This window comes from Poecilia mexicana, unplaced genomic scaffold (assembly GCF_051168715.1).
Source record: "Poecilia mexicana isolate PSO_F unplaced genomic scaffold, ASM5116871v1 scaffold_2, whole genome shotgun sequence".
Lineage (NCBI taxonomy): Eukaryota > Metazoa > Chordata > Actinopteri > Cyprinodontiformes > Poeciliidae > Poecilia > Poecilia mexicana.
In genome coordinates, this window is record NW_028263371.1 from 17,253,893 (window position 1) to 17,269,580 (window position 15,688).

General features: G+C 41.5%; 1 protein-coding gene across 6 annotated transcripts in view; it reads left to right on the forward strand.

Annotated features, from left to right (window-relative positions):
• The window catches only part of dgkh (diacylglycerol kinase, eta), a 62,923-nt gene that overhangs the window by 10,292 nt on the left and 36,943 nt on the right, over nucleotides 1–15,688 (forward strand). For 5 of the 6 annotated variants that reach the window (XM_088012159.1, XM_088012150.1, XM_088012152.1 and 2 more), the window contains 2 exons: nucleotides 5,349–5,459; nucleotides 12,189–12,269. In XM_088012159.1, coding sequence (XP_087868285.1) covers nucleotides 5,349–5,459; nucleotides 12,189–12,269 — 192 coding nt within the window. Of the gene's footprint in view, nucleotides 1–5,348; nucleotides 5,460–6,726; nucleotides 6,886–12,188; nucleotides 12,270–15,688 lie in introns of all 6 variants that reach the window. The other variant, XM_014986767.2, reaches the window with a different exon arrangement.

Consider the following 15,688-nt stretch of genomic DNA (forward strand, 5'->3'; position numbering starts at 1 on the left):
AATTTGGTAGCTTTAGTTATTTCACCACTTGGTGGTAAACATTTGTAGTATGCTGACAACATGTTAGCTAAAACAGCAAGACAATAGCAGATAACCACTGCAACTGGTGACAGTCTAAAGTCTGGCTGGATCTCTCCGCAGTCAAGTTTCGTGCGCATCCTCAGTGTTTACAAACAAATAATCCCTTCATGCACAGAATATGTTGCCTTTTTGGACTGGAGGTCAGCGTAAAGGAGGTTCAGGCTTAAAATGTCGCCCCCTCTCAGGGCTTAGCGTAAAGAACATTTAACCTTCGTTTCTTCAGAGCACAAGTAAGCTCTGACTAGAGACAGGGGTGAGAAGTCAGGCATATTTCATCAGTCTAATTAGACTGAATCCTCTGTGAGGCTCAGAAAGGAAAAGCAATTGGTTTAGGACAGCAATCTGGGACAGAGGAGTTATCCCATTAGAAGGACGGATGGCTGATCCAGTTTGCTGCGGCTTAGCTTCATGAAAGGTCCACTCTTACAGTCAACAGTTAGCTTTCTGACTGGCTGCCTGTCTGGGTGTTATCAAAGGCAGGACATGGGCCCGCTCAGCTTTCCTATGAGGGAACTCCAGCGCCTCTCTTATCCAGCAGCAACAGCTGCTGGATTCATTTGAGCCGCCTGTGCCTTTGTCCATTGTGTAAGCATGTGTGTGTTTGTGCTGCTCGGAGGCCGTGTGCCAGGAGCCAGGCACGGTGTGGGTGGAAGGTACATGTTGCTCAGGTTACTGGTTTCTCCTCAACACAAGACTTGCTCTCTGTCTCGTAGTTTAGCAGATGAGAAGAGCAGAGCACAGAGGCGAGCAGCGGGCTATTTATAGATCACTTCTGGCCTACTTGGCAACAGGAAGGAGATGAAGACAAGGAGAGGAACTATGGAGGCCAAGGAGGAGCAAAATAGAAAATAGAACTGGAGCAAAGAATGGTGGGCCATGGAGAATCAAGACTCCAGCTTGGGACTGTGTTAGCTCAAAGACAGTGGATGGAAATATTGTTCATAAATATCAATCAATCAATTTTATTGGTATACCATATTTCCACAACAAGGCAGTTCAAAGTGTGTTACATCGTAAAAACACAAGAATAAGAAGTTATGCAAACAACATACAGTGAACAATTGAGAAACCAGTGACAAACATTACTTATTGATGAGTGCCATTATTAAAATCATCAATACAGAATATGTTGGTCAATATTCCAGTTATTTGTGTTCAAAAGCAACTCTAAGTGGAAGGGGTTAGGGGGCTAGCCTTAATTTAAAAGAACTGTTTCAGCTGCTTTAAAGTTTTCTGGAAGTTTTAACCCTCAGTATAAATATATATTGAGGTTTTCATGCAGCTCTGCTCAGTTTTGTTTCAGTCACACATGACGTGCTCAGTACACCACCCAGTCATCAAGTAGTGCAGTCCGACACTCATCGTCATGCTATTTATTCTGTGCCTCTCTGGCTGTGTTTATGTCTTCTCTGACAAGTGATGAAAGTATTTTTTCATCACTTGTCACTTGGTAGATTAGATGATCAAGTCATCAGTATTAAGAGTACACGAATAAAGGCAACTCCAGTCTATTCTTGTTTGGACAGCTTGCAAAGTTATGTAATTTCTACATCTATAGACTATATGCATTATTTTTTTGGTTTAATTAGTGCTATTCCCCATGACTATCTGCAGTTAAGCTCCAAATTGTTCATATCCTTTAAATATTAAGTTTGAAAATAATTTCCATTCAACAAAGAAGTTTGTTTCCAATAGGAAATGAGGCGGGCATCGCTCCGAAGTATTTATGTTGGAGTATAGAGACGCACGTTTCCTTAAAGTAAAGCCACTGGAGGCTCTCAGGTGGCCTCCAGTCCACTCGTTGTGAGATGACCGGCACCAGTTGGCTGGACCTCTGTTGAATTAGGCTCGGTGTGAATATTTCTGCAGTCACTTGTTTTATGTTCATATTTGTATCTGCATGCCATTGTTTTTAAAAATCAGTTTTCACTTTGATGTTAAAGAGATTTGTTTTGTTTGTTTGGGGGTAGGAAGAATTGACAAAAAAAACAAAGGAAGCCAAATCGTGTTGACTGTGATTGATTTGTAAAATCAATAAAAGGGTAAAACATACAAGGAGGTGAATACTTTTTATAGACACTCGTAGGTTGATTGTTTATTCTATAGGTGGCTAGATTCAGTAAAATCATTACGCATTTGATACGATTTGATAGACAGGTACAACAGCAGCATATTTTATTCATTGTAACTTAAACAGTGTGTCATCACATCCTTAAAAAGTCTTAAATTCATGTATCTAAAATCAAGGCCTTAAAATGAATTAAATCCATTTTAAAAGCCTTAGTCACAGGTCTTAAATTTTGTCCCTGACAGGACTGTTTAATCTTGTTTCTCATGGACTTAACATAATCATTGCGTTCTGTGACATGAGGCGGTTGTGGTTACCGTATTGGCAGATGCCCGTTTTAAACTGACTTGTAATTGGCGTTGAATCGTCGCCGTCATTAACGGCACCCTGCCTTGGAATTCCCTAAACTCCCGTTTACTCAGCTTAAGTAGCAGAAAGGGAAGACCCTGAAAGTACCTCATAAGCTCAGCTATTTGCTGGAAGTCTTACAGGTCTATATGAGGACATGATTTCATCCGCTGGCTTGCTATGGTCCCACTTTGAATGTAGAAGCAGGTCAGCTGCTCAAGCCTTATACGGCAGTCGGCTTTGAGGTATTTCACCTTAATCCATTGCAGGAATTCGGTCCTACAACTTACAGAAACAAACAGAGGGAATCAATGCAGGCACGGCTGGCTGTTTAGGAAAATCCTCTCCGTCCTCTTCCTGTTCTGCTTTGTTTCGTTCCTTTGCTCTTCATTCATATCCAGAATGACAAACTAAAACAAAGTTCTTTCATCTTTTGCCCTTGTCTATTAAAATATACCTCATCACCCTGTGCTTTGGAAGCACATGATGATCTCCCGTCTTGTCTACACGGACGTACCTGTGTGAGTGTGTGTTCTGCTGTGGTGTTTAAGTTGACACAGCTGGTGGGCAGGATGTCAGATTCAGACCTCTACGTCTGTTTGTAATTCTCCCCTAACAGAGCACCTTTCCTTCGCTATAAATAGCCTCAGCGTGTGCATGTTTGTGTGCGACCCGCCTCGCCTCGCCTCGCTGCGCCCGTAGAGAATGATGTTCTTGGTGCTGAGCGTTTGCATCTGTGCGCGCTTGTGTGTGCTTAATCTGTGACGCGCCCACTGTTCCGTGCCCTGCTTTATTTGCTGTATACGTCCAGCGTGTGTATGCGTGCGTGCGAAAGTTGATGGTGGTCGTAATGATGATGGCTCTGTGTACTGTTCCACACGGGGATTGATTCGCGGTGACACGGACACCACTCGCGCCGCAGAGGACAGGAAACCCATGTTCTTTTATTGGAAATACCTCTTTCAAACACCTCTCTGGCGACCTTTGTTTTATTATCTCTGCCATCCCTCAACTTTATGTTCCTCCTGTAACATGTGTCAACACCATCAGCTGGAACCATCACACGGCATCATTATGCTGAATTTTGGATTTCAGACGCGCGGCTTCACTACAGCAAACAGGAAGAGAAGCAGGGCTTATTAATAGGGATGCACCGGTCCACTTTTTTCACTTCCGATACCGATATCTGAGCTAATGGCCGATACCGATCCAAAACAGAAAAACATTGTTGAATTGCCTTAAAATGTTTTTTTTTTTTTTTTTTAACTTAGACATACATATAGACCATTTTGACATTTGATTTAGCTATTCAAAAGTTGCTCAGAGCTACAAAAGCAACACATCTCTTGGAAATGAATTAGCTTGTTTTTATAAAATGTACAATACAGCTTCTACTTAGATGTCTAAGTAAATATAAAATAGATTTTTTTATTGATTAAGATGTGAAAATGTCAGCAGTTAGCAACGTCTTCACAAAAAACAAGTTCATCAAAAAATGACATTCCTTACTGTATTAGTTAGAGATGCACTTCTTTCACTTATGATACAGATATCGATATATGAGGTTTAATATCGGCCGATATTGATCAGATACAGAAAAAACATTACTGAATTGACATAAACCAATTTTTTGTTTTGTTTTTAAACACAGACATAAATGTACTGAATTAGAAATTTGTTATATAACACTTAATTAATCCAATAACTTCAAAATCTTGGTCATGCACAAACAAACCATCTTTAATTTGTTCAGTCAGTGCAATTATTAGTACACCAGCCAATACACATTAAATGATAATAAATAAACTGAAACTAACAAAAACAATAAGTCCTCTACTTTTGTCAAACATGCAAAAACTAAACTGCATCAAGCCTTGTTCAAAAGTGGTTCAAAATATGCAATTAAGAATTCTAAAAATAACATAAAACAAATAAAGCATAACATCACTCAGAGCACAAACCATAGAATTAGACTGAATAGATCTGCCCTTATGGATCGGGCACATCTAGAGTTTTTTTTTTTTTCCAAAATCAGAACCGATACAGATATTAATAGTGCATCACTAACTAAATAATTTACACCTGTTTTGAATGGTAAAGTCATGATTTTACAGCCCCAATTCTAATCAAGTTGAGACGTTGTGTGAAACATAAAAGCAGAATTTGACATTTTTTGGCACACGTCCAAATGCAAAGAAAGAAAAGTTAAATCAAAGATTCAGCTGGTGGAGTCTCTAGTTCTGTTTTTGTCCAGCTGAGGATGAGAAGTAGAACAAGCACTCTATAAATACAAACGGAGATGTCTGAAATAAATGAAACACCTCTAAAGCCGTCTTATTTATTCATCGCTGTGAGTATGACACGTCTCTTTTAGGACTGTCAAACTGGCCTCCTCCAGTGTTTGTAATGTTCTCTTAGCGTCGTTGTGTTTAAAAGCTGATACTTCCGGAGTTCATTCTTCATCTGAAAGCTGTTGCTGCCTTCTCTGGTTTTTTTCCCTTCCATCTGTTCACTCCATCTTTGTTTGTTACTCTCTCCTTGACCCATTGCTTCACTGACTGATGTGTGTTTAAACCTCTTTAGAGAAATGAGAGGTTGGTGTGTGTGTGAAATGGGTCTTTTTCTTCTCGCCTGTTCCTCTCCTCCCATGCGTAAAATTACAGCTCACACACAGAGCACACACACACACACACACACACACGCACACACACACACACACACACACACAAAACAGCAGGCACTTTTTTATGTCGACAGATTCCCGGAAGGTGTTCCACATGTGAGAGTGAAGCTTTGTGTTGTTCTGTGATGGGGGGCGTCCATGAAACCGTTGTGTCTTTTCTCCCTGCAGACCAGCATAAAGGAAGGATTGTTGCTGAAACAGACGAGCTCCTTCCAGAGGTGGAAAAAGCGCTACTTCAAACTGAGAGGCCGAACTCTTTACTACGCCAAAGATGCCAAGGTATCTCCACTCACTACACTGGACAGCGGCAGTTTGTAATGCAGTCTAGTTTAGATGGGAAGACCAAACTACTTTTAAAGACCAGCCTCACTTTCTGTCTTTTAACACTTCAGACGGTTCACTGCTGGGTTTGCAGACACTTTTGTTCAACTTAGGGTGTTTTCACACCTGACAGTTCGGTCCAGTTGCTGAGATTTGGGACCAAAAATGCAACATGTTTTACATTTTCAGTTGTGGTTCTGTTTCACACTGAACTGTGTGAAAGAAAAACCTGTTCCCCCGCTCCCTTGTGGTGGCGCTGCACCAAGAACCACTGAAGGAAACAACACGAAACCTCAGAAGAAGACGTCATGAAATATAAACTAAAATAGAGCGGAGTCAGATTCTAGCGGTTGTAGGATTTCTCTTTGGTAAAAACAAAAAAAAAAAACATGAGCAATTTCTCCTGCTAGCTCGAGACTTGCGTGTTTGTTTTGGTTGTATTTACCCAGAATGCTCTCCCTATAATGCGTTCCCTGCGTTTAGAGTGGGCTCAGGTTCGCTTGGCGTTCACATATGCATTCACACTGCACCAGAGTTCACTTCCAACTGAACCCAGACTGAGGTTTTTAGACAGACCAGAGTTTGTTTTATTGGTCCACATCAGAGTTTCTTTGCACATTCTCACCTCCCCATAAGAACCGGCATTTCTAGAAAAACCAAGTAGTGTTGGATTAAATCGGACTGAACAGGGCAGGTGTGTAGAGTTACTTCCTTCAGTCTGTCATAAAATCAAAAAGTGAGAATTTACTACCTGCCAACAGGGATGACCATCTCTACAAAGACTGTTCTGGTAGCCTAGCAACTGGAAGCATTATGAGTTAATATAGGAGCATTTTGATGTGTGCTTGTTAGTTTTAGATGAAGCTGGACTGGCAAATCTCCTCTTGGTTTCTGTCATTTAAATTCAAACTAAGCTGGTTCTGCTGAATGTAAATTAACGGTAATTATATCAAAATTACAGTAATATCATTAGGCTTTGTCAAACTCAGTAGCTTTCTCTAATTGCTACAATTAGCATCAAGATGTAAGAATTTCACGTGAATCTGTAAATTAAGCGCAGCCTAAGCTTTGTGTCATGCAGGTAAGAGACCAGCGACCCACTTGAATCAAAAACAACTTTTCTATTCACAGTTGTGAACAGCTCTTTCCTTTTCTGTTTTTTAACCTAACTCTCATGGAATGAAACACGTGTGTGTTTGTTTGTGTGTGTTTGCACGTGGACTAGTCTGGCAGCGCCTTGGCGCGGTGGCAGGAGCGGGCGCTGCGCAGGGTGTCCAGGAGCCGCGTGTGCTGGCGAGTCATGTCCGTGTGCTGGACGGGCGCACGGCGCTCCCCCCCACCTCTTGGTGCCAGTGGATCTGAGGAGGGCCTAGTGAGAATTCGGGTCAGAACGGCTAAGCCACGGGGCCAGACCCACGATATGCAGTAGCGCTGCATTCATGTCAGAAGTCTGCAGAAGCGTTCAGTGCTCCTTAAGTAACAGAATAAACCCTTATGGTTTTTCTGGATGGCATGAATGCACTGTATGTTAACATATAAGTCCAGATTTGGCTCATAGGGGTTTAGAGAATGTAAATCTTGAATAAGAGAAGAGCATGGCTTTCTGTGACAGTAAAGAGGGACCAAACCGAGACTACTGAGAAGACGGTAGCTGCATTTGCGCAGATGTGCGCAAAACTTTGTCAATATTCAACTAATGTCAAAAGTCACAATTTCACAATCGTTTCCATTAAATAAGAATTGTATTTAAAATCACACAAATAAGTTTTGACACTTACATGTCACGCCTTCATTCTCCTCCCACTTCCTGTTGTCGTCTTTGTTGTTTCCACCAGTAGTAACATACGGTATTTGATCATGTGACTCATGTGATGCGGAAAAAGTGTTTCTATTGCAATTTTGCGAAATACACAAATTCTGATGCAGCCGGAAAAAAAAAAACACATCGAAACTTAGCACAAAAACGTAAAAAAAATTGTCATGTTTTTATTAGGCAAATTTATTTTCGTACTTCCAAATTGCGTAGTTATATGGTCAACGCAGTTAGTGGAGGACAAATCCTAATGGAAGCTGATCTACATCCTAAATCAATCTGAAATGAGAGTAAAATAATCCATTTGAAACAGGTACAAAATTATGAGTTTAACTCCGTGGCCTTGTATCATTTCTTTTTTCGAAATTAAAAAAAAACTATTTTAAATTTCACAAATTGCTCAAATTAAATGCAAGCTGCTGATGCAAGGCAGCGTGGAAACAGTGTTTAACACGGGGTGTCAAAATGAAGATTAAAAACGAATAAATGAAATAATAAATCAGTCAGTCTAACAATAATTGATCAAATGTCAGTAATCAGCAAAAAAGACTAAGAAATGAACATCCTTACTCTGCTTCTTCCCAGCTTTTGTTCATTTCTTTCCAAACCCCATTGTCAATAAGTAAAAACAATATTTCCAAACGCCACAATCACACACAGCTGTGTGTCAGCAGGTGTAAGGAGCTCTTCGTTGAGAGAGTGGCTGTTTGTTACACGATCGATTTTATGTTTGATCCAAGACACAAAAATAGGAACAAACAACAGAGTAATTGAGGCACAGCAAGCCTCCTTCAGATGGGAACTGGGAACAAAATTAGAGATGGTGTACAAACTGGAAAAGCTGCCAGTCCAGAAACAAAGCCGCCTGGAATCAAAAATATGTATGAAAGGAACGCTTTATTTAAATTTGAAAGGTTATAAAATGTGAAAAAAATAAATAAAAGTAATGAAAACTATGAAACAGGCTTTCAGTTTGATTTGAGTGACTTTTTAAAAAAAAGATTATTGTTTAGTTTTAATTATCTGTGAAGATCAAACAAAAGTGCCAGAGATCAGCTGAAGGTCAAATGAAAAAGTCAGCCAACAAGCTGTTCATTCATTATTCAGACTCCTTTAGACTGTAGAAATCATCAACTATCACTGTTAGCCTCATTCGGCTTCTCAGTAGTCTTTGTTTTTTTGGTCCCATGTTGCTGCACAGTTTCTCTGTTCTCTGAAAAGTTTTTGGGTTTTCTGAAAAGCTACACAAATCCACCTTTTTGTTCATTTTACTGATTTGCAGAAGTCATTTTTGTTCTTCTTACCGACCAACTTTGCAATAGCGAGAAAGCAAAAGTTGATCACAGTCATTTATGTGACGCCCAGCTTGTGTTACCGACATGTTTTACACAGAGGAGCACCTTGAAGCTGTGTTGTTCGTTGAGAAAGCTGTAAGCCAACAATGTAGGCCTGACCGAGGCTGAAGACGAGGGAGACGACAAGGAATCATGAAAAAGCTCCTCGGTAGTCTAAGGAAGGTTTGCTTGCTGTCATGCCAGTAACAATTCTTCCATAGGTTATTAAGGAAGTTTTAAACACTTAGTCTTTTAGAAAATCACTGAATTACATTGGAAACTCCTGATCTACACTAAAACACTAAAAACACCAAATATTATCAAGTATTTTTATCTAGTTTCGGTACAAATGTCTTACACTTGAATTAAGACAGGTAACTTTTTAGCAAGTAATAGGAACTTGTTTTGAGTCAATAATTCCTTCATATTGATCAAAAGTACGACTTGTAATGGCAGATTATTTTACTTAAAACAATGGAAAATGTTTGGTTATAAGTGAAATAATCTGCAAATGGAACTACGACTTTTCCATCAATATTAAGGAATTACTGAAATCAAAACAAACTCCTACATCTTGCTGAAAAGTTGCTTGTAAGTTAGATTTATTTTTTATTTTTATTTTTTAACAAACAGGGGGAAGTACATTTCTACTGGGCTGTTGTTTTAAAACTTCAGCCAGTGAGAAAGTGTGACTAAAAAAATGTGGTTTTATGTGTTCTAAAAATATACGAGCAAAAACAGTTGGTCAGTGAAGACAAAAAAAAAATGCTAGTATTTGAGAGAATACAGATTTTGTTTGTCTTACTGCATTTCAGAAAACTTCCAAACTTTCCTGTAGGAAGACTAATTTGAACTGGAATGTGAAAGGAAGCAAAGTCTTGTGCCTGAGCTGGTTCTGTCCTTCTGTATAGCTGTAGTTAGTGTCCACTGTCCAACATGTCCATCCTCTTAGTGTCTCTAAGATGGCCTGGCTGGCTGTGCTGCCGTTCAGAGGAACGCTAACCTCCTCACTGATCCTTGGAGAGGCTTCATCTCAGCAGCCTTCAGCTCGTCCTCCTCTCCTTCATCAGCCGTCACTGACTTAGACACGAAATCAGCTTCAGACCAAAGAAACACATCCAACATGGAAAATAACCATGACAACAAAGAACCTCTCTATTCATCCATCAGTCCATCCGTCCGAGTTAATGACTGTATGTACCTCAGTGGTTCTACAGTCCATTCCAGAAGGCCGGTATCTGGGTTTTGTCCCTAGTAGAATGAAAGTTGTGAAAGCTGGTCCCAGGATGAAGAAAAGGAGGCTAGCTCTGATTGCTGACATGCTGCCACTGTGGAATTATGGGTAACACAGGGTCTGAATGTCTGCATCTGTCCACCCATCTTTCAGCTTTTACCACGGCTTTACACACGCACACATATGTAAGTGTGTGACACTGTGAGTAGCGCCGGTGGTGTGATGGCGAGAACATTGACAGAAAAATACAGAACAAGAGAAGTTACAATAGCATGTCGCTAGCATGGAGCAACCATCCACGCTCAGTCATCCCAGCATCTGCTATGAACACACTTGTAGCTGTATGTGGAAATGCTGACACACACACATGCACACGCACACACACACACACACACATACATGCACACACGCACGCACACACACACACACACACACACACACACACACACACACACACACACACACACACACACACACACACACAGAGCAAGTGTTGGCTGGGATCCCTCCCTCTCCAGCCAGGCCTGGGGAGAGTGTTGTTGACTGGGCATTCCCTATGACAGCTGTAGCAGCTCACTCCTCTCACACACACACACACACACACGCACACACACACACACACACACACACACAGAGTCAGAGGGCATTCCTTTGACGGCATCGGGTTTTGGCCCACAGCCGTTTCAGCTCAGTGGCGTGCCTTACACATCACAGCACAGTTAGCATATCATGTTCCTGTTTGTAGTCGCCGGCTCTCCTCCATGCCTGACTCCAGCTCCAGCTCCTCCAACACCCAAATTTTAACAACACACAGCCGCATCCACCGCTATCATCTTCAGGCCTTCCTCATTCAGGGAAAGAGGAAGGCTCTAGCTCCTCAAAAGGTGTTGACTTGTGGTGAGCATTTCTGCAGCTAACAAGCTAACATGTTCTCACTTATTGTAAACTTTTATGTTAGGTGTTTGTTTCAGACCTGCCATGGTCTGATTTGTTAAGAACTCCTTCTATGTGAAGGTGTATTTCTGTAAAAAGCATTGATATCAAGCACTTCTTGAGACTCTTTGTTTTTCTGTTAGCCAGCTGTTTGCTAAATAATAATTTCTGCTTTCTGAATGCAAACACACTAATATTTAGTTGTCAAAGCTTGTAAAAAATACTATCTGAATTATTCCTTTAAGCCAGGGGTTTCCGAAGATGGCAATTCAAAAATGATACATATATTTCTTATCGGGGCAAAATTACACATAAAATAGACATTTTACAATAGAAAATATGGGCTACAGCACAAAGTCTTCAGTAACCAGGCTTTTTGTGTCCTGCAGGCTTGGATGCACCCCGATCTGCTTTTAAATTAACTTGGCTTTTCAATTAAAGTGACATAAATATTCTTTGTGTTGCTCTAGCATTTTTAGTTCATCCTGAGCTTTAAAATTCCTTTCAAAGTTCACAAAGTGGACCCTTTTCCTTTAAAGGGGCGAGCCTCCAAAACCCGCTTTTATGTTTTACAATCATTTACATCCCTTTCCAACAAAAGTTGTGTGACAACTGATTTAATTAAAGTTTTACAGCTTTGTTTATTGTTGAGCAGGTAAAAAAAATCACTGTAATTGTTTTCCTTTTTTTCCCTCTTTTCTCCCCCAGATCCCTTATTTTCTGGACCCATCGGTCCTTTTGACAATTTTGGCCCATGTCACAAAAAGCCCACACACCCCTGTGTTAAGGACTACCTACCTCTGTGTCACATTTACAAATACTTCATTTAGTTTAAGAGACAGTGACAGTAGGGAAGCTTAATCCTGCTAGTGGGTGGTTAATAATAAGCTGCGTGCTGATTCAGTTTGACAATATCATAACAGATGGCGTCAATTAATGATATGTGGCCATAACCCGATCCCCTCTATGAGATTAGATGTGATCACGGAGGACTCCATGTAGTCCAGAATGTGTAATATAATACCGTAACCGGTTCACTTAGTGTTGTTTATGGCTTAGCTTTTTGCATTTGTTGAAATTAATGAAACAAACTGAACTATTGCAATAACACTCAGCTTATGCTGGCTTGGAAAAATGTTTGAAGACAGTGAGAAATGCTTTTAAGATGTTTTTTTTTGTATTGTCCAGAAAGTCCTTAATATTTCACATATATCAAGTTTCCATCTTATCCTAAAAAGTTTCCTTTTAAGCTGTGCATCACATTTGTCCTCATACCACAGTTCACAACAGGCTCAGCTTAACCTGATGTGTTGTAAAAAAGCTTATTTTTTTTGTTCTCATCTCTCTCCTCCCTCTCCCTCTCCTCGCTGAAGTCCCTTATCTTTGATGAGGTGGATCTATCAGATGCCAGTGTTGCAGAGTCCAGCACAAAGAATGTCAACAACAGCTTCACGGTGAGTGATTCTTGCTGTCTTTATGCACACGTGCAGAGTTACAGTGGAGATGAAGACAGTCACAACCAACTGTTCTGCATTTTCCTCACATTTTGAAGGTTTTAATGGGCTTACTTTGCAGTCTGGGGGGGAAACGGGAATAGAAACTGTACCCAACGCCAGTTTTAGACTCTTGCCGGTCTAAAACCTCTTTGGTTTTTCGTAGCGATCGCATTTTTTAGACCAGTTCTAGTTTCAATATTAGTCTGATCTGCAGACACCATTTTTGGTTAAAACAGTAAGTAACAGCAGAAACACTTCCAGGTAATGAAACACAGCAGTAAAAGATTTACTGTAACATTCTTGGGACAGCGTGCATTCATACATTTCAAGCTTGCAAAGTTTATCTTGTCGATTAATCGCAGCGCTAGAGTGTGATTAATCTGATTATGTTGTTTTCATCGATTGACAGCACTAACTTTATTAGAAAACCAAAAGCAATGGGCCAGATTCCCTGTCAACGATTACACGAACAGAAAACATCAGGACAGAGTTTATGTAACGTTTCCTGAGAAAAACAAAGACGTTGGATCGTTTTAAATTGCATGAGGTTACGTCTGGCATTTGCATAACATTTATGAATATTTCTTAAACGTTCTTCCCGTATTTCATCACTCAGTTCTATGTGAAGCTCATCAGCCCAGGATTGTTTGTAACTAGTGCTGTTACAAACGATTCTGTAGAGAGAAGAGACAGCCCTGAGTGGCCCAGTTAAAGTTGATCACCTCTTCCAATGTTTTAGAAAATATACAACATTTTTATAAAACCTGAAAGTAATATAGTCGCTCGATTGTGCTATGAAATGGTACTATGTGTCTGGAAAACACATAATACCGCCCCTTTAACGTTGGCATAATTTACCATCAGATGTCGTCAGTCTTTATTCCGACAGAATGCTCTCTCTCTCTCTCTCTCTCTCTCTCTCTCTCTCTCTCTCTCTCTCTCTCTCTGCCTCTCTCTCTCTCTCTCTCTGCCTCTCTCTCTCTCTGCCTCTCTCTCTCTCTGCCTCTCTCTCTCTCTCTCTCTCTCTGCCTCTCTCTCTCTCTGTCTGTCTCTCTCTCTCTCTCTCTGCCTCTCTCTCTCTCTCTCTCTCTCTGTGTCTCTCTCTCTCTCTCTGTCTCTCTCTCTCTCTCTCTCTCTCTCTGCCTCTCTCTCTCTCTCTCTGTCTCTCTCTCTCTGTGTCTCTCTCTCTCTCTGTCTCTCTCTCTCTCTGTCTCTCTCTCTCTCTGCCTCTCTCTCTCTCTCTGCCTCTCTCTCTCTCTCTGTCTCTCTCTCTCTCTGCCTCTCTCTCTCTCTCTCTCTCTCTCTCTCTCTCTCTCAGCCTCTCTACGCCTTGAGGTGGGGTTTTATCAGGCCGCCGCACAGGAAAACGGGCTTTGCTTGACATTTTGTTACATTTCCCATTATAACTTCATCACACGCTTCTCACCGAGACATTTCCTCTGGAGGGAAACAAAGCCATGTGAGTTGTTGCTCATTTTGCATGTAGGAGGAACTTGAGAATTATGAGCAAAAATAAAAAATAAAAAAAAGGATAAAAGCAGAAAGTGAAAGAGTTTTTGGTGCCCTCTGCTTTCTATAAATGACTCTTCCTCCCCAGGGATGTTGCTATAAAAAGAACCGAGGAGGAGGAGGAGGAAGGCTTGGGAGCGTTGCCCCAAGGGGAGCGTGCGGCTATTTTTAGCGTTGCCTTGAAACGCTCCTCTGAGTGCCTGCGTGTGCCTGCTGCATGCGTGTTACGATGGGGATCACGCACAGGGATGGCAGGATGTTGATGGTCAGTTCAATAGAAAGAAAATCCACGGACGTTTTAATACTGTTGATGGAGCAGAGCCAGGACTGAAAGTCACGGTTTGGTAAACGTTGAGTAAATGCCCTCAAATAGTAGCTAAGCTGATCAGAACGAAAAGAGAAGGAAGTGATGGAGAGAGAGAATGAACAAAACAATAAAAAAAAAAAAAGCAAGAATGTCGAGAGATGAAAGTGCCTACTGGACGTGTTATTGGTGCAAAGGCAGACACTCCGAAAGGGAGAGCAGCGAAGGAAATCCTGGAGTGATGTCACTTTGCCGCTGACTGCATTCGTACACATGCTCCCGAGGGGAAAGGAGAGAGAGAGTGTGTGCGCGTGTGTGTGTGTGTGTGTGTAATGTTGGGGGGGGGGCGTTAGAGAAAGGAGACTCGAGCCAGATCGCGGCGGGAGCAAGCGGCAAGAAAAGGGAGAGGAAGGGGACCGATGAAGAGGAAGAGGAAGGGAAAGGCAGATGGAAGAGGAGGAATGGTGAAGCAGAAAGGTAACGTTGCCAGATTTGTTGTTCACCTGCAGCTGTTCTTTTTTTTTATTATTATTTTATTTTATTTTTTTATGCGTGCTGACCGACCAGGGGAACACCAGGCTTCACTGTTCATAGCAGAGACTCGGCTGCCTCATGTGTTGCTCTGCGCCGTCGGCAGGATGACTGACGTTCCGGCTTTCTCTGCGCTGCTGCTTGGTAGAATTCATTGAGTCATGTCTGTGCAGAGACGCTTCACGCTTCATGCTCATCAGGGTGTGTGTGTGTGTGTGTGCGTGTGTGTGTGCGTGTGCGTGTGTGTGTGTGTGTGTGTGTGTGTGTGTGTGTGTGTGGTGCAGAAGTCTCCTCAGGGCAGAGCAAGGACATTCTGGATGTGCAAACAACTTCAGGAAACCTTATTGTACGAGTTACAGAGACACAAATCATTCTACTCTCACCTATTAAAGCTTCCACCTGCAACCGTTTTTATGTCACTAAACAAACACAGTAATAGTAATAAAGTACTAACTTGAACAATGTAATGCGTTGAGAAAATGATTTATTTGTTATTAGACATTTAGGGTGAAGCCTCTGAACAAAATGTTCCGTCCGGACGAGTCCCGACCTGACTTGAAGTAGTCTTCCCTGTAAACGCGGCTGACGGTTTCTCTGTTTCATCTTATTTACTCTCTTAAGCTACAACATTGATGCATGGATTAAAGCAGAGCTACAGCTTGTGTATGAGTGTATGAATGTGTGTGTGTGTGTGTGTGTGTGTGTGTGTGTGTGTGTGTGTGTGTGTGTGTGTGTGTGTGTGTGTGTGTGTGTAGGTGTGTGTGCGTGTGTGTGTGTGTGTATTGATGAGGCTGTTGTAGCACCTTGAGCTCCACGTGAGGGAGCAGCACTCAGCCCAGCCCAAACACCGAAGTGGTCAGAGTGTGGGCAGGAAAGCCCGCCTCTCGCCTCGTCAATCCCTTTGTGAAGTTACAGGGAAATTCACAGCAAAGCTCTCTGTTTTCCTCTGTGTATTCCAGTTGCTGTTTGTTATAAACTAACAGTTGTTTTTAGGGAGCTGTGATCATCCACTGCATTCAACTTTAGTATCTTT